The sequence below is a fragment of the Hemiscyllium ocellatum genome, chromosome 37 (genome assembly GCF_020745735.1).
Source record: "Hemiscyllium ocellatum isolate sHemOce1 chromosome 37, sHemOce1.pat.X.cur, whole genome shotgun sequence".
Classification (NCBI taxonomy): Eukaryota; Metazoa; Chordata; class Chondrichthyes; order Orectolobiformes; family Hemiscylliidae; genus Hemiscyllium; species Hemiscyllium ocellatum.
In genome coordinates, this window is record NC_083437.1 from 22,379,800 (window position 1) to 22,401,843 (window position 22,044).

A 22,044-nucleotide genomic window follows, 5' to 3' on the forward strand; every position below is an offset into this window, starting at 1 on the left:
AACAGATATCTTCTCAAAATTAAAGGTTGCTTGGAATCATAATATTCTTTAACTAAATTAGTCAACTCTTGAAAGGTTTTAGTATCTAGGCCTCAGGAAGCATTTGACTCCTAATAACTGAAAAAGCTGTAGGTCCACAAGCTGTCAAGAGAATTACTCACTGCTCTTCATTTGCCCCAATGTTATTTACCCGGAATAAATAACACAAACTTTCCATATACTGGGTCCAGTCTTCAATGGCAGCATCAAACAAGTCAAGCTTCTAAAATAACAGCATGATGCCAGAAATACTTACTCCAACTCAAAGGTGATTATTACAAGGGAATTTCTTCAGGAGCATGCTTTACTTTCATCACCACTAAAATAACTCCACAGAAGCTTGTAACCCATCACCCTTTATTTACATGTGAAAAAGTCCTTGACACTGATCCAGATATCTCAAAGCCAGATCTCTGACACTGCTGTTCTTAATCTGCCAGCCAGGGCTCCCTGATTCAACCAGATTAAAAGCCCCAATCAGAGAATTCATGTTCAATGGCGTCCACCTGGCTGACCACGTTACATCACTACATTGATGAACTTAGTGATGGCAATGTGCTGAATATCAAGAGGAGATGGTTATACCTTCACTTGTTGGAGCTGGTCATACCTGACACTTGTGTGGAACTCTTAAATGGAAGAAAGTACTTGGAATCCAGAGAGTGAAGCACTGTCAGATTTAAACAAAAAAACCATGAACCTAAATGTTTTGTTAAGAAAGTAAAATCTTAACAAAGAAATCTTTTACTTCTGACTCTCTGCAGCCAGATTATCATCTCTAACCCAAATGGGGGACAGGATATTTGCCCAGCCCAGCTGAAGATGCCCATTATAGGCATATTTTCCTGGTTATACACTAGTAGCACTCTGTAATCACTCTGATTATAGACTTCACTGTCTGGGAGAGTAAGAAATGTGAGAAGATGGGTTGAGAACTGAGCAGCTTATTTCAGCAAAGTAATTTAATGAGTAAAACCAGGAATAAAGCGTTAAGTCAAGGAAAAAGATTCAAGTCATGGTGGCAGTACAAAATGAACATTGCATTAGGATATTAACTATGAATCTAACCCTTTCTTAATAAAAGTATAATCTTTTAGAACCCATCTGTAGCTTAACAAGACTCGACACTGTTTCCTGCAATATGACTTGAACATTGATCTCTTCTCAAAATATTCGTAAAGCAAATTAAAATGATCGTAACAGGTTCCATTTCAGAAATATAATGAGATTAAATCTCTGTTAACATATGCTATTCTCTAACAATATTCATTTAAAGTTATTTTGGTGCTATGTATTGCCAGCATTCAATTTTCAATGAGGTTGCAAGGCAGCAATCAGATGATAAAAGAACTAATATAGGAACCCATTGCAACAGGGACCACTAAGTCATGTGCTGCAAAGATTGAAAACATTTATCAACTCCACAGAATCCAATCTCAAGAAGATTGTCCCACGAACATGCCATCCTGATCATTACTTGGCAACATGTCATTTCCACATACTATCGTGGTTAGGAGTACTTTGCTATAGCTTGACAAAAGGACACAACTGCAATACTTCAGTGACAACATAATATGTTAGACAATGGAAGTCAAATCTTTGGGTTAAAATCAGTAACATTCAAGCTCAATAGGTAAATGAAACATCAATGTAACATTCATCTGCACAGACCAAGATCATCTCTGGACTGATTCTGGTCTATGTTAGCTGATCCAAGCCAGGACACAGTGGCCTTTTTCACAGGATGGGGAAAAGGAGGACAAAAAGGAAAAATATAAATTCCACTCCTGACTGCTATCCAGTGATATCAATCTGTCCACACTGAGCAAATAAAATTTCAAGTCAGACAATGATGCATTCCATAGTTGAGCAACCTGCCAACATGCAGTCAAGTTCCCAAGGAAAGTAGGGGCCATTTGGCTATTTATAAGCCCCTTGCTCCTGTACTATCATACACCAACAAAACTTCATTCCCTCAGGAGCAAAGAGGTGAAACAGTACAAAAAACAAAGGATCCTAATGTTTTGTAATTTTGACATGATCAGCAATTCATTATACATTTAGAACTCCAGTAATTGCTATGCATTCCTTGTTTATGCTGATCATAAAGTCCAGAGCAAAATACTGTCACATTATACAGCTTGGGATCCAACTCATGATAAAAATGTGACATTTCCATGCTAACATTGTAAGGGTTGCCAACTTTTCCACAGATTACAACCTCTACTCCTGGCTGATTTTTAATCGCAGCTCCTGTCAAACCCTGTACTTATTAACTTGATCTCACAAGTCTGACACATGCCAGTGCAGGTATCCAACTGCAAGTGAACTCAACCCATCCAATAAATATACAGAGGAACCTCAATTATCCGGTATTCGATTATCCGAATATCGGATTATATGGCAAGATTGCAAGTTCCCGATGCTTAGCTAAACTATGTTATCCGGCATTCAATTACCCAGAATTTGATTAACTGAATGAAATACTCGGAGGGTTGGTGTGGACTTGTTGGGCTGAAGGGCCTGTTTCCACACTGTAGGGAATCTAATCTAATCTAATCTAACTCACCGCCAGTTTCCTTCAATAATCGAGGTTCCTCTGTAGTTTGGTGCAAAACTGAACAGGAATAAAGAACAGACATCTTCTAGTCATTGCAGTTCATTCAGCAATTAATAGCTGACTTAGTGTTGCAAGACTGTCAGTGACAACCCAGAATGTCAACATTCATCCATGCTGAACTGATAAGTCATCTTGTTGCCTTAAGCAACCTTTCAATAATTCTCTTGCCCAGATTTCTTGTTGAGTTATTACCAGTCAAGGGATTGGAGAAAACTTTCACACCCATTTGAACACTGGCTGCAATTATGGAACTGCAGGAATCAGAATATTGCAATGGTTGTGGTGACCCAACACATTTGGCCCAGTGTTGACAAATCACTACCTTCAAGACATATGTTAAGAACAGAGTGCTCCAGAGAAGAGGCTGTAGCGACCTCAGCAAGTTACTGTAAGGTTCTCAACGGTGGTGTGGTGCAGGGACTAGTCCTGCTGTCACTTGATCTTGATACCAAAGATGTTCAGCCACTCCATTCAGTATGTGCTCTACCTCCAGCAGCCCTGCTTTGCCATCAAGCGTTTTTCCATCTGACAAGCGTGGACCATTGATGCTCTTCATTTTGAAGACAGGCAGGTGCCATGTCTGCTGGAAGTCACGAAGTTCCCTGTCAGTGACATCAGTATGCATGTACTGGTCAAATCTGTTCACATTCAGTTAGGGAAAATTAGTAGACATTGAATGATTTTATTTGCATGCACATCAACAGAAACTATCAAAAGTTATATTTATCCTTCCAAATAACTGTGACGCTTGTAATGTCATTCCAGTCAAGATGTCACTCCAAAACTATTATAAAACAATGAATTACCCTCAAGGAGAAGAAGAAAAAACAGAAAAGGCATTGAATGTCTTTAGCAGTAGCAGTGAGGGGCATTGCAAATAAACTATAATGCATTCAGGCTAAAGAAAAAAAATCAACTAAGATTCCCATTTGTTGAACGGTATCCAGTGTTTCTTGCTGAAAAAAGAAAAAATAATACTGGGTTAGGACAAGATTAGATTTACCTGCAAGGTCTTCATGGTCAAGCAGCGTGTTGATATTAAGCTCACATGAAAAATGATCACCAAAGTAAACAAGGTTGTTGGTTCCCAGCAGGAGCTGGAGATTTTAGAAGTGGGGAGGGGGCTAGAACTGAAAAGGAAAACCAGTATTTTAAAATGAAAATGTCCTCCTATTATAGGCAAAAGTACACAGAATTGAAATTTGGCAAAATTGAAGCTTTTTACTGTGTTTTACTATGTTGTCCATTGTAGACTACAAGCGTCAATAAATCATCATTCAAAATGTCTTTCAAAATCCTTTAACAGCTGATTGAGCGCATACAACAAATTCAAGTTTGGCTAAAAACTATCACAGATTAAAGTCAAGATAATAAAGCAATCAATAAAACTTTGATACATCGGCCCAGATTTTTGTCATGAGAGCGGCAGAAACCACCAGAAACCAGAATTCCCTCCCACTAAACGTGTCCTTTCCGATTTTGACTGACTTCAACACTGCACGGTTCACAGAAACAGCTGCGACACAGAATATCACAGAATCCCTACAGTGTGGAAACAGGCCCTTCGGCCCAACATGTCCACACCGACCCTCCAAAGAGTAACCCACCCAGACCCATTCTGCTTACCATATTACTCTAAATTTGCCCCTGACTAATGCACCTAACCTACACATCCCTGAACACTATGGGCAATTTAGCATGATCAATTCACTTAACCTGCACATCTTTGGATTGTGGGAGGAAACTGGAGCATCCAGAGGAAACTCACGCAGACACGGGAGAATGTGCAGAGTCACCTGAGGCTGGAATCGAATCTGGGTCCCTGGCACTGAGAGGCAGTGGTACTAAGCACTGAGCCACCGTGCCGCCCAGCTGTATTCATTTAAATCCCTTTTCAATATCTCAGTTGTCTGCAGTCCAAGATGTGCAGAGCAAACTAGATCAGAGCATGTCTAATCAGCGAATTTACTTTGAACAGCTAGAATACCCCTATGAAGATGTGAGGTATGACTGTGGATATGGCCCTGGGACACATTAAGTGAAGGGCTCTGGGATTACAAGAAATAGAAAATACATTGCTTAAAAAGTGCATATACTCATTGGAACTGACAAACAACTTTGACTTCAAATATTTATTTTTGTGATTAATTAAATGGATGTCATTGTATCAAACGTGGTTTTAAAAACTTAGTGGGAGGAACATTAAAAAAAAAATTGTAAAGTCAACAGTAGACACAATGTAATTTTATATCAGCATGGTTCTTGAGGTTTGCCCATGGTGTATACAGGTGAGTTTACATGAAGGGAGAAGGAATTGTGTGCGCGTGCATTTGAGAGCAAGAATGTGAGTGTGAGACTAAATGGGGGGGGGGGGGGGGGGGGGGGGGGGCGCGGTGGTGATGTGGAGACTGAAATAAGTATGACATTGGGTGCATGGGCACAAGTTAACATAGGGCTTATAAAATGTCCAAGATGTTGAACGCAGGGCAATAAATTGGCATAGGATGTATTAGGAACCAAGAGCAATGGGTGGAAGGAAAAGGATAATAGAGGACATCAGGCGCCATGGAGGTTGGTAGAAGGGCATGGGATTGGCATGGATGCAACATGAAGAATGTGTCGGAGGGGTTGAGAGGTAACAGATGGGGAGGTGTTTTAGCTTTATTTAGATTTTATTAAAGTGCACTGTTGTGCAGGTGCCTGTAATGCCAGACTGTGCCTGCAGCCAATTGATTCTGCTTTTGTTCCAGGGTCACCAGGCTCCCCTCTAAAGAAACTCTATAACTTTCTAGGGCATTTATCTTCCCAGGTTGTGTTAGCAGAGTCAGTAAAAGTCTCGTCATTTCTGAGAGCAAGAATCAGTGGCATAAAAACTGTGATTTGCTTTATAATCAGAGACACATTAAAGGTTTTTAAATATCAGCTTCCAGCTGAAAGAATTATAATCTGAACTGCTTTGATGATTAAGGATACTTGGTTCCAATCACAATTTTAACAATCTTCTCCGCATCATCCACGATCCGTGACATTTGACTAGGCAAATCGTTGAATGATGAACGATCAGTGAAGGAGAAAAGAAACAAGATGGCATCAGCCTTGTCCTTGCAGGCCTGAGAGGAAGAAAATATATGATTCAAGGATTGCTCACGATAAACAGTACATTCAATGGTGTTTTCAATTTCAGCCAATACCATAACATCTCACTCTTGTATGGTTGACAAGGGCTGTAAAATCATAACCAAAATGGAACAGTCACCTCTGTTCAGCACACAAAGAAAAGAGTAAAAAAACTGGGCAACTCAAGTGAAGAGTCAAGATCTTCAAATTGAAAATGCAGAGCAAAGTTGAGCTATTGCTACATCACTGCCAAATAGAAACAGAAACAGTCCATCAAACCTGTTCCATGGCTGCTAATGTAGTTACATCCTTCCATTTCCAGTAATTTTGCTTAGCACCTCATCTGAACTGAGAGAAAAAGGGAAGAGTACACCATTCGATTACATCAAGGCTATCTTTGACCTTAATTGCATTTCACTACCTGACATGCATATTGTTTGTTCCTCCAAAGTTGAAAAGTGAATTAGTCTCAGCCTGGAATACACTGAACAGCTACACAGCCATCGATCCCTAGCATAGTGAATTCCACAGGTTTTCAAACCATAAGTGAGGTAATTTCTCATCTCTGTCCTAAATGGCTGATCCATTACACTGAGATTATGCCCCTTATTTCTAGTCTTTCCAGCCTGGAGAAACAGCCTCTCAGCATCTACCTTTCAAATCCTCTCAAGAATCTTTTGTTTCAATGAGATTGCTTGTTATTCTTCTAAACTCCAGTGAGTACAAGCCCATTCTACCTAGTCTTTCCTCATAGTATAGCACTCTTATTCCAAGAACCAATCCAGCAATTTTCATTATGAAGCTGGCATGGGAATTAAAATGAATTTGTAAAGATAAGGGCAGAACTTGACAACTTCAAAACGGGGACTTAATTAAATTAGTCCACCTGGTCCAATTATCTTACATCCTCTAACCTCACCAGAAAAATACAGCTGGTCTCAATTCCCATTGTGCAGCATTATGGAAGTCAAGCACTTTATTATCAAAACATTTTTCAGACAGCGCAAACTTCATTTTGCTACAATTTTTGAGTATGCTTTTCCAAAGCATATTCTTTAAAGCTACAATATTAAAAAGTTAGGTTTTCAAGTACAAATTGGATACAGATTTAATTAGGCAAAAGTAGAAGCAGCAGATGCTGAATACATTATTCAAATCAGCCTTTCAACCTGAAGACATTAGAGAAAAATATGATTCAATCAAAATGCCTCAAGTACTAAAGTCATCAAATTGAGTGCTATGACAAAGCTCAGTGCCCAGACGTACACCAGCTAAGCTCAATTAATAGCACTTCTGTTTCTTAGTCAGCAAAATGTAGATTGATGTATCACTCATGCCAAAAACCTAGTATAATGCTGAGGGATACGCATGGCATTAAACAAAGGCCCCTTCTGACCTGTTTACTGGTTTGGACTATTCATCTAATTACTGCTTAATTCTCTACAGAGCATCATATAATACAAAACATAGCTTGGTTGAAACTCATTAACATTTTCATATAAATACTGGATATCAGTCCAAAGTTTTTCAGGGGATGCACTAAAACTAAAGCATAAGTTTTATCACTGGATATAAACATTTCACTTGGATTTTCAGAAAACACTTGTATTTGCAAAGCTTTTAAGGATTTAATGACACACACAAGTTATGGGTAAACAGTTGTCATTCAGGATCAGAGTGTACTTAGAACAAAGGTCCTCAATGTTGTGCTGACCTTTTATCTGACTCTAAAATCAAACTAACCTCCATGCCCTTCATTTTACTCTCACCCATGTGTAGCTGACTTTCTTTGTTCTATTTGGGGCACCAATGAATAGAAAGCTTGCTGTAATACCCACTGCTTACAAAACCAAAAGATGATATGGAGCACTCTGCTGTTTATAGTATCATAAAAGTTGCTGATGGATCAAGCTAGATGAATTAACTAAGAAATGCTAGATAAGATTTTTAACTGGGGAGAGGCAGTGGCCTAATGGTATTATCTACAGATCCAGGTAGTGTTCTGGGGTTCAAATCCCATCATGGCAGGAAGTGGAAGTTGAATGAAATAAAAATCTGAAATTAAGAGTGGTGGTGGTGGTGGTGATGGTGACGACGACGACGACCACCACCACCACCATGAATCCATTGTCGCTTTCTGGAAAAACCCATCTGGATCACTAATATCCTTTAGAGAAGGAAAGTGCCATCCTTACGTGGTCTGGCCTACACCTGATTCCAGATCCCCAGCAATTACAGATGGGCAATAAATACTTGTCTAGCCAGCGAAACCCTGTCCCACAAATGAATAAAAAATAAGCAAGATGCAACCAAAGCTTCATCAATTTGCAATACCATCATCAAAACTCTGTTATTTAATTCATGTTGCATGCATAGTTTTAAGGTGTTTGATAAAACACCACATAATAGTCTTGTTAGCAAAACTGAAACCTATAGTGTTAAATGCATAGTTGCAATGTGAATACAAAATTGGCTGAAAAAAAAAGAGTGGTGCTGAACAGTTATTTATCAGACTGGGAGGTATAAGCAATAGTATCCCCAGGGATCAGTATTAGGACTACTATATTGTTTTGATATACAGAATCCCTCCAATGTGGAAGCACGTCGTTTGGTCCATTGAGTCCACACTAACCCTCCGAAGAAACATGTTAATGATATTAAAGCTATTGCACTTTTTGTTATATGTTAATGACAGAGGCTGGAGCTGAGGGCATCATTCTAAGTTTGCAGCGAACACAAAACTTGAAAGTGTATCAACGATGACAGTGGCAAACATCAGGACACAGACAAGACAGACATACAGCAGATAAAAATAATGCTGTGTAGTAAGGAATTTTAGAAGGAAAATAGAGAAGTAATGTACACTGCACTAAATAATTTGATTTATTTATAGGAATCTTTGAATCCAAAAAAAAAGTTTAAAATGCAAGATCATGAATGTTATAAATAGAGGCTGAGTGTACAAAATATAGGAAGTTATGCTCAACCCATTATAAATTACTGGTTAGGCCTCAAACCTAAAGAACTGCATTCAATTCTGGACACCATATTTTAGTATGTGTATCAAACCATGAAGAAGATGTAAATGAGATTTACTAAATTGTACCATGGCTGAGGGACTTCTGTTACATAGTATGTGTAAAGAATCCATGACTATGCGCTTAAGAAAAATACAGATTAAGATTTCATTAACATGTTCAAAATTATGAGGAGTTATGAAAAAGAGTCAGGGACAAACCTTTGCCACTGGGAGCAAGGGAATCGGTAACCCAAAAGATTCAGATTTAAGACCATTGGCCAAAAAGACAAGGGAGAAATTCAAGAATAATTATCTTCTTAATCAATTGTGAAGATCTAGAAGATACTGCCTAAAAAAGATAGAGAAGTAGTTTCAGAAGTGACTTTCAAAGAGAATTTGATAAATACTCAAAGTGTGCAGGACTGTGGACAAAGAATTGGACAGTGGAACACTAATTGCATAATTTGGAGATGCCGGTGATGGACTGAGGTGTACAAAGTTAAAAATCACAACACAAGGTTATAGTCTAACCGGTTTAATTGGAAGCACTAGCTTTTGGAGCGCTGCTCCTTCATCAGGTGGTTGTGGAGTAGATGATTTTAAGACCCAGAATTTATATCAAAAGTTTACAATGTGATGTAACTGAAATTATACATTGAATAATACCTTGATTGTTTGTTAAGTCTCTCATATGTTAGAATGACCATGTTAGTTTCACTTCTTTCATACGTATATCACAAAACCTTTTTTAAAAAGCAGAGGCTGATAGCCAAGTTTGGTACCCATAGGGATGGCCTCAACCTGGACCTTGGGTTCATGTCACACTACAGGTGATGCCATTGTACCAAACACAGACACTCCTACACACACACATGCACCCTCTCACAGACTTATACCCCTTTACACACACACACACCCACATGCACACATACATATTTAAGGTTTTGGGGTGAATTTGTACTTGCAAAGTTACATTATACTTTGCTCAAAAACTGCATGAATCCATGTAAGATTTTGTTAATTCATTTTTTAGATTAGAATCAGTCTAAACATTATGGTACAGACAGCAGCACACAGAGGTACTAATACCTAATATATTAACTGGGCTGACACCAATTGTTAAAGTACACTTGAGAATGTACCAATTTTTTAAAAAAAGTTTTGCGATTTACATATGAAAGAAGTGAAACTAACATGGTCATTCTAACATTCTAACAGCTCAACAAACAATCAATGTATTTTTCAATGTATAATTTCAGTTACATCACACTCTAAACTTTTGCTATAAATTCTGTGTCTTACAATTGTGTACTCCACAATCACCTGAAGGAGCAGTTTTCCGAAAGCTAGTGGATTCAATTAAACCTGTTGGACTGGTGTTGTATAACCTGGTGTTGTGTGATTTTTTAACTAATCACATGGCTCTTTTAAAAGCTGGTATAGAAGGTACTTAATGATCTCCTTCTGTGGTGTAGGAGTTTCAAGTGAATCAGCGAGCTGGTGAAGTGATTGTGGACGACTCTCATTGTAATTTTTTTTCTCCTCCCCATTAAGTAAAAGCAGCTGTGTTCTGCTGGTATCTAACATGCTGATTCCAGCAGTGTGAAGAGGAGTACTATATAGGGAATAGTAGGCACATCTCCTGAAACATTGAGTAAGGATTACAAAATGCTATTCCTTTCTAAAATAACCTTTCTCCTTTCAAAGCTGCTCACCCTAATAAGATTATGGGTTCCAGGGGCACCAGCCACCTCCAAGACACAGCTAATCTTGGCCAATGGCCAAGCTTCATTAGCACAGTCAACCATTGAAAGAAAAGAAACAGGGTCTTACGTGGTGAAAAAAGCAGACCTCCACAACTACATTTTTAGATGCTAAATTATACTTTTGGTTTAGAGTTTGCCAATTGCTTATCATATTTGTGCATGAAATGAGGAATGCATCTCCAACAATCAATTTCTTTATCTAATAGTTTTGATGCTTTCTTACTGCAAGAATGTGGTCAAATTTCTTCAGGGAGGCCTCACCGCAGTCCCAGAACTGAAAGCGAAACATGATCACTCGACCGCTCTCCACCAGCTTTGCTGGCCAATAAACTGTCCTTGTCTGAATCCCTGCATTTAAGACAATCATGAGACTTTATCATTAAAACAGAGATAGATATTTCAATGGAACCCCAAATATTTTGGGATTTTTTTTCTAATTTTAGGACTTTACTGAAAAATAAAATCAGAGCACAGCATCTTGAAGATGCTTCAACAAACACCCCTGTATAACAGTGCTTCCAGAATCTTTGCCCACTGTGACCACATTTCGAGGCTTGAAAATCATCATAACCTCTCAATGAGCTATGAATGGGGGAAAGACTCTTAACAGCAGGGATGGCAGCTGGCCATTGCAGTCTGAGAGCTCAGGACCCCAGAGGTTCTGGCTGATGACCATGCTTAGGATCCTAACCTACATTTCAAGGAGATCTGCTGTACAGCATAGTACTCTGCATATGCACAAAGTCAATACACCTCTATTTAAAAACCCACAAGATATACTGAGTCCAATATACTGTGCACACATATTGGAACAAAATAATATTGAGTCCACATTTACTTGTGGCTAGCACGGAAATAGTGATCCAAATATGCACAGAAAAATATGCACACTGGAGTATACATACACACATATATGGAAATAGACTGGAGCGTCACCTGTGGTCTCATGATGAACATTGGAAATTTCTAAACCAGCAAACTTTGCAATTGCTGCTGTTTTTCCTACTCCACTCTTCCCAGACAGAAAGATCTTGTAACTAGCAATGTCAGGTGCAATCTGTGGAGGGAGCATCGGCCGTTCAAGTAATCCTGGAGGTAAACACAATCATATCAATGCTACCAGAACAAATATTAAGAGGAACAGACACTAACATGTTGACCTGGCAATAGATAGTGCTAGTCTGGATTCCATCAAAACACATTTCGAAAAGTTAGAACTTTTGTCAGTTATTCAAAATGCTCCCAAGCTCAAACCATTGTAAGGTGGTCAGTTGCTCTGGTAAAAATGTTTCTAACCACGACAGACAGCAATGATGCAAATAATGAACTAAAGAGTTGGTACGAATTTCAGGATAAATGCACCAAAAACAATCTGATTGGATGACTGCAACCTGTCTAAAACATAGCTAAACTAGACTAAACTAGCTGTTTGTGTATTGTGCTGTGCTCATGCCCCCTGCATTTCTAAGTATGGCACCTTCTCCTCTTGCCTCTAAAATCTGCAGTGAGAAGATATAGGAAGGATAAAATGTGATAACACCACACACCAAGGAAGGGACAGCTAGAAAATGGGAAGCCTCCAGAAATGAGACAACATAAGTCCAGAGACAGTATATTCCTGTTAGGGTAAAAGGGAAAGCTGGAAGGTATAGGGAATGCTGGATAACTACAGAAATTGAGGGTTTGGTTAACAAAGTGAAGGAAGTATATATCAGGTATAGACAGGAGAGATTGAGTGAATCCTTAAAAGAATATAAAGGCAGTAGGAGTATACTTAAGAGGGAAATCAGGAGGACAAACAGGGGACATGAGATAGCTTTGGCAAATAGGGTAAAGGAAAATCCAAAGGGTTTTTACAACTATAGTAAGGACAAAAAGATAACTAGGGAGCAAATAGGGACCCTCAAAGATCAGCAAGGCAACCTTTGAGTGGAGCCACAGGAGGTGGGGGAGATACTAAAAGAGTATTTTTCATCAGTGTTTTCTGTGGAGAAGGACGTGGAAGATAGAGAATGTGGGGAAATTGATGGTGACATCTTGAAAAATGACCACATTACAGAGGAGGAAGTGCTGGATGTCTTGAAACACAAAGGCGGATAAATCCCCAGGACCTGATCAGGTGTACCCTTGAACTCTGTGGGAAGCTAGAGAAGTGATTGCTGGGCCTCTTGCTGAGATATGTGTATCAATACTTACAGGTAAGGTGTCAGAAGATTAGAGGTTGGCTAACGTGGTACGATTATTTAAGAAAGGTGGTAAGGACAAGCCAGGGAACTATAGGCCAGTGAGCCTGACGTCAGTGCAGGGCAAGTTGGTGGAGGGAATTCGGAGGGACAGGATTTACATATATTTGGAAAAGGACGGACTGATTAGGGATAGTCAACATGGCTTTATGCGTGGGAAATCATGTCTCACAAACTTGATTGAGTTTTTTGATGAAGTAACAAAGAGGATTGATGAGGGCAGAGCGGTGGATGTGATCTATATGAACTTCAGTAAAGCATTCGACAAGGTTCCCCATGGGAGATTGGTTGGCAAGGTTAGGTCTCATGGAATACAGGGAGAACTAGCCATTTGGACACAGAACTGGCTTGAATATAGAAGACAGAGGGTGGTGCCAAAGGGTTGTTTTTCATACTGGAGGCCTGTGGCCAATGGAGTGCCACAAGGATCGGAGCTGAGTCCACTACTTTTCGTCATTTATATAAATTATTTGGATGTGAACAAAGGAGGTATTGTTAGTAAGTTTGAAGATGACACCAAAATTGGAGGTGTATTGGACAGCAAAGAAGGTTACCTCAGATTACAACAGGATCTTGATCAGATGGGCCAATGAGAAGTGGCAGATGGAGTTTATTTAGATAAATGCAAGGTGTTGCATTTTGGGAAAGTAAATCTTAGCAGGACTTACACACTTAATGGTCAGGTCCTATTGAGTGTTGCTGAACAAAGAGATCTTGGAGTGCAGGTTCATAGTTCCTTGAAAGTAGAATCGCAGGTAGATAGGATAGTGAAGGAGGCATTTGGTATGCTTTGCTTTATTGGTCAGAGCATTGAGTATAGTTGAGGGGTACATCAGTTGCAGCTGTACAAGATGTTAGTTAGGCCACTTTTGGAATATTGCATGCAATTCTGGTGTCCTTCCTATCGGAAGGACGTTGTAAAACTTGAAAGGGTTCAGAAAGGTCCTTGCAAGGATGTTGCCAGGGTTGGAGGATTTGAGCTACAGGGAGAAGCTGAATAGGCTGGGCGTGTTTTCTCTGGAGTGTCGAAGGCTGAGTGGTGACTTTACAGAGGTTTATAAAATCATGAGGGGCACGTATAGGGCAAACAGACAAAGTATTTTCTCTGGGGTGGGACAGTCCAGAACTAGAGGGCATAGGTTTAGGGTGACAGGGGCTTAAGGTGCAACTTTTTCATGCAGAGGGTGATGCGTGTATGGAATGAGCTGCCAGAGGAAGTGGTGGAGGCTGGTACAATTGCAACATTTAAAAGGGATCTGGATGGGTATATGAGTAGGAAGGGTTGAAAGGGATTTGGGCCAAGTACTGGCAAATGTGACTAGATTAGGTTTGGATATCTGGTCAGCGTGGACGAGTTGGACCAAAGGGTCTGTTTCCATGCTGTACATCTCTATGACTCTAAGTGTGAAATCAGCACACTCCCTGGATCAAGGAAGCTGTGGAAAGGAATTAAACAAGTTAAATTCTAAATAATGTAGTTTAAAAAGACCAGCATGTCTTTTCATGGCCTTCCTTTCAGTTGACTTAGTGGCAATTGTTTTTATTCTTACCAAATACTTTCCTCTTGTTTCTGCGCAAGATGCTGGCCAGATATTCCCGGCCATCCACAGAGTTGAGCCAATCAGCTGTTACTAGAGATCCTGACTTCACAAGAACCGCCATTTCTTGGGTGTGCAGCTCAAGGACATCGCATTTCCATCAGAAAACAACCTGAAAAATCGAACAACTATTACTGTTAATAAATGGTGCAATGGCTGGAATGGTGATTGGTCATTTCTTTGACTAGAATTCATGCCAAAGCAAAACAAATGTAATTAGTACAAAGTTAACCATTGCCCAGCACCAATTAGCAATTCCAGAGTGACCCTAAGGATTGGAGATTTCTTGAATTATATCTCTGTCCCAAGCACCTTAACAACTAATATTTATAAACATTCTTACAAATATTAAAAGAATGAACAAAGGTTCCAATGCCAATAGTGATTTCCTCTACTGGTCACTAGGACTTCTCATTGAATATTGCCATTTGTTCAAGATAGCCGATGTATTGTTCAATTTGCAAGTTACATTTTTACCTTTGCTACCCAAAAGCGCTCCCTTTAGGTATACTGGTAAATTGCAATTAAGACACTTCACTGATACCTCAGACATCTAATGCAATAAACTCTGTTACTTTCTACTGGAATTTCCTGTCAGCTCTAACAAAAAGCTGGGGCTTTTATGACCGCTTATTAAGTAAATGTACAACTTGATAACAGTAAACCAGAAGGGCCCAGATTGGACCCCTGACATATAACAACCATTCAATGTGCAGCAACTGCAATGATAACATTTGACATGCATCACTGGAGTGAGGAAAGGGAAGAAGGGAAATCAATCTTCAGTGACCTACGTTGGAAGAGGAACATGTACGAACAGGAGATGAGGACAAAATCAAAGATATTGCCCGTTACAGAATTACCAGCCTGGAGACCATTACAATCATGCAGTCTGGAGAAGCCAAAAATATGGATCAGCCAGAGCAAATGGAGCTGACAGGGTTGGAAGATTAGCTGGGGTCAAATAGGATGCTGAGGCTGTGGAAGTTCTGGCTCAGCCTGAGAGACTAGCTGAGGAGGAACTTGAAATATAAAACTGAAAGTCAGCAGTGGATACAAAGAGGAGGAAATGAACGCAAAGGAGAGAGGATGAGCAGGGTTAATGGGACAGGGTCCAGGGATGGGGTTAGCTAGCCAACCAACGTAAATCAGATTAGTGCCAATGGCACGAGGTCCATTCCTAGTTCTGGTTGAGGTGGACTGCAATATGCTTCCTCTTCCTCTTTGTGATGGAGGCTGCAGTGCTCGGTTGGAGCAGCCTTTGGGCATGGAAATGAAGAAAAATAAATTCAAGGTTTGTGCGAAGATTTGTAGCTCGGGTGCTCATTGTTGTGGTTCTGTTCGCCGAGCTGGAAGTTTTTGTTGCAAACGTTTCGTCCCCTGGCTAGGCGACATCATCAAAGGGCTCCAAAGCACTGATGATGTCGCCTAGTCAGGGGACGAAACGTTTGCAACAAAAACTTCCAGCTCGGCGAACAGAACCACAACAAGAAAAATAAGTCATGATCTAATGACAGAAATGCGGTAGTACTGCAAGCATTTCCAAACAACAACAAAAGAATAACTAGCATATATCTTTCTGTGATGTAACCCCTCTATTTAAGAAGGGGGCAGAAAGAAAACCAGGAATTATAGACCAGCCAGCCGAACACTGGTAGTGTGGAAAATGCTAGAGTCCGTTATAAAGGATTTAATAGCTAAGCAGTTGAAAATAGTGTCAGATTCAGACAGAGTCAGGAATTCTTTGAGGACCTAACTAGTAGAGTCGATGAAGGGGAGCCAGAGATGTGTTTTATTTGGACCTCCAGAAGGCTTTTGACAAAGGGTTCACGTAAGAATTAGAGTGCAAAATTAAAGTGCATAGGTTTGGGAATAGTGTATTGAGATGGATAGAAAACTGGCTGGCAGACAGGAAATAAAAAGCAGGATTAAATGGGCCTTTTCCTTAACGATAGGCGGTGACTAGTGGGTTACTGCAGGGATCAGCAATATGATCCCAGCTATTCACAGCAGAAATGAATGATTTGAATGATGGGTATTTCAACTGCACTTACCCCCACACTCCCCGCAGCCCTTAATTCCTTGCGTGATCAATAATTTATCAACCTCTGCCTTGAAGAAATTTAATGTCCCAGCCTCCATTGCACTCTGTGGCAATAAATTCCACATGTCCACCACTCTCTGGCTGAAGAAATGTCTCATTTTTATTCTAAATTGACCCCCTCTAATTCTAAGGTTGTGCCCACGGTCCTAGTCTCCCCATCTAACAGAAACAACTTCCTTGCGTCCACCATTATCTTGTGAGTTACTATGAGATCTCTCCTCAACTTTCCAAACTCGAATGAATATAATCCAAGGATCGTCAGTCATTCATTGTATGTTAGGCCTACCATTCCAAGGATCATCTGTGTGAATCTCCCTGGACACAGTCCAGTGCCAGTATGTCCTTCCTGAGGTGTGGGGCCCAAAATCGGACACTATTCTAAAAGGGGCCTAAGTAGAGCTTTATAAAGTCTCAGAAGCATATCACTGCTTTTATATTCTAACCCTCTTGAGATAAATGACAACATTTATCTTCTTGATCACAGGCTCAACCTGCAAGTTAACCTTTACAGAATCCGGAACGAGCACTCCCAGATCCCTTTGTATTTTACCTTTATGAATTTTCTCAACATTTAGAAAATAGTCCATGCCTATGTTCTTTTTTCCAAAGTGCAAGACCTCGAATTTGCTCACATTGAATTCCATCAGCCATTTCCTGGACCACTCTCCTAAACTGTCTAAATCTTTCTGCAGCTTCCTCAGTACTACCTGCCTGTCCACCTAACTGCACATCATCGGCAAACTTTGCCAGAATGCCCCCAGTCCCTTCATCCAGATCATTAATATATAAAGTGAACAGATGCGGCCCCAATACTGAACCCTTTGGGACACCACTTGTCACCAGCTGCCATTCCAAAAAAGAATATTTTATCCCAACTTTCTGCCTTCTGTCAGACAGCCAATCCTCAATCCATGCAAGGAGCTCACCTCGAACACCATGGGCCCTCACCTTACTCAGCAGCCTCCCGTGAGGCACCTTATCAAAAGCCTTTTGGAAGTCTAGAAAGATAACATCCACTGGGTTTCTCTGGTCTAACCTACTTGCCAATTCTTCAAAGAATTCTAACAGGTTTGTCAGGCATGACCCCCCCCCCTCCCCCTTACTAAATCCATGCTGACTTGTTCTAATCAGACCCTGCACTTTCAAGAATTTAGAAATCTCATCCTTAACTATGAATTCTAGAATTTTACCAACAACTGAGGTTAGGCTAATTGGCCTTGAATTTTCCATTTTTTGTCTTGATCCTTTCTTGAACAAGAGCGATTTTCCAATCATCTGGGACTTTCCCTGATTCCAGTGAGTTTTGAAAGATCACAACCAATGCCTCTGCTATTCCTCAGCCACCTCCCTCAGAACAGTAGGAGGTAACCCATCGGGGCCAGGACATTTCTCAATTTTTAGACCTTTAAACTTTTCTAGCACTCTCTCTTTTGTAATGGCTACCATATTCAACTCTGCCCCCGACTCTCCCTAATTTTGGGATATTACTCATGTCTCCCACGTGAAGACTGATGCAAAGTACTTATTAAGTTCTTCAATTATTTCCTTACCTACCAGCACTAGCCTTCCTGCATCAATTTGGAGTGGCCCAATGTCTACTTTTACCTCTTGTTTGTTCCTTACTTATTGAAAGAAACTTCTACTATCATTTCTAATATTACTGGCTAGCCTACCTTTATATTTGATCCTCTCCTTCCTTATTTCTTTGTTGCCCTCTGTTTTTATAGTCTTACCAATCTTCTGATTTCACAGTGCTCTCTCTTTGATAGGCTCTCTCTTTTTCTTTGATACATTTCCTGACTTCCTTTGAACTCTACTGTATTATGCTTGCAGCCTCCTAAGTGTTCCCTTACTTTAAAGATCTTTTATAAACTCTGGCTCACTACATAGCACTAAGTCCAGAATAGCCTGCTCCCTTGTGGGCTCCATCAGAAGCTGTTCCAAAACACCATCCTGTAAGCATTCCGTGAATTCCCTTTCTTTGGATCCAATCCACCTGCATATTGAAGATCCTATGATTACCGTGACCTTGCCTTTCTGATATGCCGTATCTAGTTCCCAGTAAGTCTTGTGCCCCTGGACCTGACCACTGTTAGGAGGTCTGTACATAACTCCCATTATGGTTTTTTTGCCTTTGTGGTTCCTCAACTCCAGCCACACAGACTCCACATCCTCTGACCCTATGTCATTCAGTGCCATAGATTTAATTTCATTCTTAACTAACAAGGCAACCCCGCCACTTTACCCACTTCCCTGTCTTTTTTTTAAATAAGGTGTAAATCCTTAAATGTTTAACTACAAATCCTGAACCCCCTGCAACCACTCTCTGTGATGCCTATCACATCATAGTCATTCATGATGATTTGTGCTGTTAATTCATCTACTTTTGTTATGAATACGAGCATTCATGTAAAGCACCTTAATGCTAATTTTCTTATCCTCGTGATTTCCAACAATTCTCGTGATATGTCCTAAGTTATCCTTCCTTTTTGCTTCATTCCTAGTCTGCATTGAACTTAAACCCTGCACATATGCTAACCTGCTGCTTATCTTTCTACTTGACTCAATACTCCCTGTCACTTTCCCTTTCCCCCCTCCTCCTCCCCTCTCTACCCACCCCCCCACCCCCCAACACTCAAATTTAAAGTTCTAGTGACCTCCCTATTTATCCTTTTGGCTAGAACACCGATTCCAGATCGGTTCAGGTGGAATCTGCCCCATCGGTACAGATTTCCCCAGTTCCAAAACTGATGCCAATGTCCCATGAAACGGAATCCCTCTTTCCCACAATCTCTTAGCCGCATGTTTCCTTCCCTAATTTTCTTATCCCTACATCAATTAGCATGTGGCCTGGGCAGTAATCCAGAGATTATGGACCTCAAGGACCTGTTCTTCAATTTCCTTCCTAGTGCTTATGGGATAAAGGGATTTGAATACAGAAGCAGGGATGTTTTGCTACAAGTTTATATTGCCTTGGTGAGAACACACCTGGATGTAGGTTTGCTCGCTGAGCTGGAAGGTTCAGTTCCAGACATTTTGGGACCCTACTAGGTAACATCTTTAGTGGGCCTCCGGGCAAAGCACTGCAGATGATTCCTGCTTTCTATTTATATATTTGGGTTTCTTTGGTTGGTGATGTCATTTCCTGTACTTTTTCTCAGGGGTGGTAGATGGGGTCTAACTCGATGTGTTTGTTGATAGAGTTCCGTTTGGAATGCCGTGCTTCTAGGAATTCTCGTGCATGTCTCTGTTTGGCTTGTCCTAGGGTGGATGTGTTGTTCCAGTCGAAGTGGTGTCCTTACTTATCTGTGTGTAAGGATACTAGTGAGAGAGGGTCATGTCATTTTGTGGCTAGTAAACGTTCATGGATCCTGGTGGCTAGTTTTCTGCCTGTTTGTCCAATGTAGTGTTCGTTACAGTTCTTGCACGGTATTTTGTAAATAACATTAATTTTGCTTGTCGTCTGTATAGGGTCTTTCGAGTTCATGTGCTGCTGTTTTAGTGTATTGGTGGATTTGTGGGCTACCATGATGCCAAGGGGTCTGAGTAGTCTGGCAGTCATTTCCAGGATGCCTTTGATGTAGGGGAGTGGCTAGGGTTTCTGGACGTGTTTTGTCTGCTTGTTTGGGTTTGTTGCTGAGAAATCTGCGGACTATGTTCATTGGGTACCCATTCTTTTTGAATACATGGTATGGGTGATTTTCCTCTGTGCTGCAGTGTGTATTGGCTCGTTGAAGTAATGTTCTGATGCAGCTCAGCTAGCAAACCTACATCCAGAACCTCAACCTGAGCTACAAATCTTCTCAAAACTCACTAACACACCTAGAGTATTTTGTGCATTTTCAGTCTCCTTATCTGAGAGATGTTCTTGCTATAGAGGGATTGCAATGAATATTTATCAGACTGATTCTTGGGATGGTAGAACATATGCAGAGAGATTGACCGGGTAATATCTGACAGAGACTTAAAAGTTTGACAGGACTAGACTGGGTAGACACAGGAAGAATGCTCCCAATGGAGGGAGAGTCCTGAACCAGGAAGCACAGTATAAACAAATGGGGTAAACCACTTGGGACTGAGATGAGGAGGAATGTCTTCAACCAGACAGTGGTGAGCCTGTGAAATTCACTACCACAGAAAGCAAGCAAGGCCAAATTTGTTGTACGATTTCAAGGAGTTGAATACTATACAGCACTTTGGCTAAAGAGAATGAGAGTGTGATGCTGGAAAAGCAGGAGAGTTGGTGTTTCGAGATTAAGCTGTTCATCAGGAATGAGCACCTCATTCCCGATGCAGAGCTTAAGCTCGAAACGTCGATTCTCCCGCTCCTCGGATGCTGCCTGACTGTTTGCGCTTTTCCAGTGCCACACTCTTCGACTCTGATCTCCAGCACCTGCAGTCCTCACTTTCTCCTCAAAAGTATGAGTAAAGCAGGATCAGTCATGATCATCATGATGGCACAGCAGGTTTGGACAGCCAAATGGTTGACCCTTGCTCCCATGATGTTAATTGAGGTCAGGCCACTGGGTGTGCAAGGGATTTTTTACAATAATCCAAGTGGCAGGCAGAGCCTTCACTTAACATCTTATTCAAAAGACAACAATTCTGACAGTGAAGCAATCCATCAGGACTGCGCAGGAATGTCAGGGGCAAGTGACTATTATTTGTGAGAGGAAACAGGTAGGCGCCATCCCATGTCAGTGCTTACATTCAACCCTATTCAGTGCTAAGCTCTTCACAATGCTATCGTACCCATATGTCCTAGCACCAGCTTACATGACACTCACACCCTTTTAAAACTCTAACCGAGACCTTAGCCTCTGCCTAAGAGGTGTTTCCACAGGCTCCATCTTCAGCACAAACCCCAAATTCCAGAATCAGTTCGATTAAACCGCCCCCATCAACCCCCAGCCCCCTGAACCAGTCCCGTCAATCCCCTGTCCCCTGAACCAGGCCCATCAACCCCCCGCACTCGCTGAACCAGTCCCATCAACACCCCCCACCCCACCCCACCCCCCCCCCCCCCGTCCCCTGAACCACTTCCATTAACCCCTCCCTCCATCCCCAGAATCAGTCCCACGAACCCTCTGTTTCTGAACCAGTTCTAATAAAGCCCCAATGGCAGTCACCAGGTTAGTCTCTGTTGGACTCACGGAGGTTTTCCAAACGACTGTTGGTCGACGATCCTTGCGACCCACAACCTGCCCTGAATCTCCATGGTAACCGCGCCGGAGACCTTGCGTCTGACGTCAGCGCGCCATCGCTGGTGTCACAAACGGCTGCGCCGAACATGCGCAGTTTCCATGGAGACCGTCTGAACCCCCCCCCCAATCGCTTTCGGCCCTCTCCCTGAAAATGGTGTTTGCAGCAAATTGTGACCCAGAGGTCACTGCATACCAACTAGAAGTAAAAATATTTAGAGAATGAAAGCAGCAAAAACCAGAAAGATACTTGCATTTAGGTAGTGGCTCACAAATCCTTATGATGTAGCACAGGATGAGGGCGAGAAACACACAAGTGCTGGAGAAACTCAGCAGG

General features: G+C 41.1%; 1 protein-coding gene across 2 annotated transcripts; it reads right to left on the reverse strand.

Annotated features, from left to right (window-relative positions):
- Positions 1–400: 400 nt before the first annotated feature.
- On the reverse strand, positions 401–21,742 carry cplane2 (ciliogenesis and planar polarity effector 2). Of its 2 annotated transcripts, none has more exons than XM_060852064.1 (6): positions 21,660–21,742; positions 14,355–14,514; positions 11,498–11,650; positions 10,785–10,909; positions 5,633–5,769; positions 401–3,297 (listed from the first exon to the last, which is right to left on the reverse strand). In XM_060852064.1, the coding sequence occupies exons 2-6, from the start codon at positions 14,464–14,466 to the stop codon at positions 3,057–3,059; spliced, it is 768 nt and encodes a 255-aa protein (XP_060708047.1). In that variant the 5' UTR covers positions 14,467–14,514; positions 21,660–21,742; the 3' UTR covers positions 401–3,056. The 2 variants fall into 2 exon arrangements, with proteins under 2 accessions (XP_060708047.1, XP_060708048.1); XM_060852065.1 differs by having other exon boundaries at positions 21,636–21,713.
- Positions 21,743–22,044: the final 302 nt, after the last annotated feature.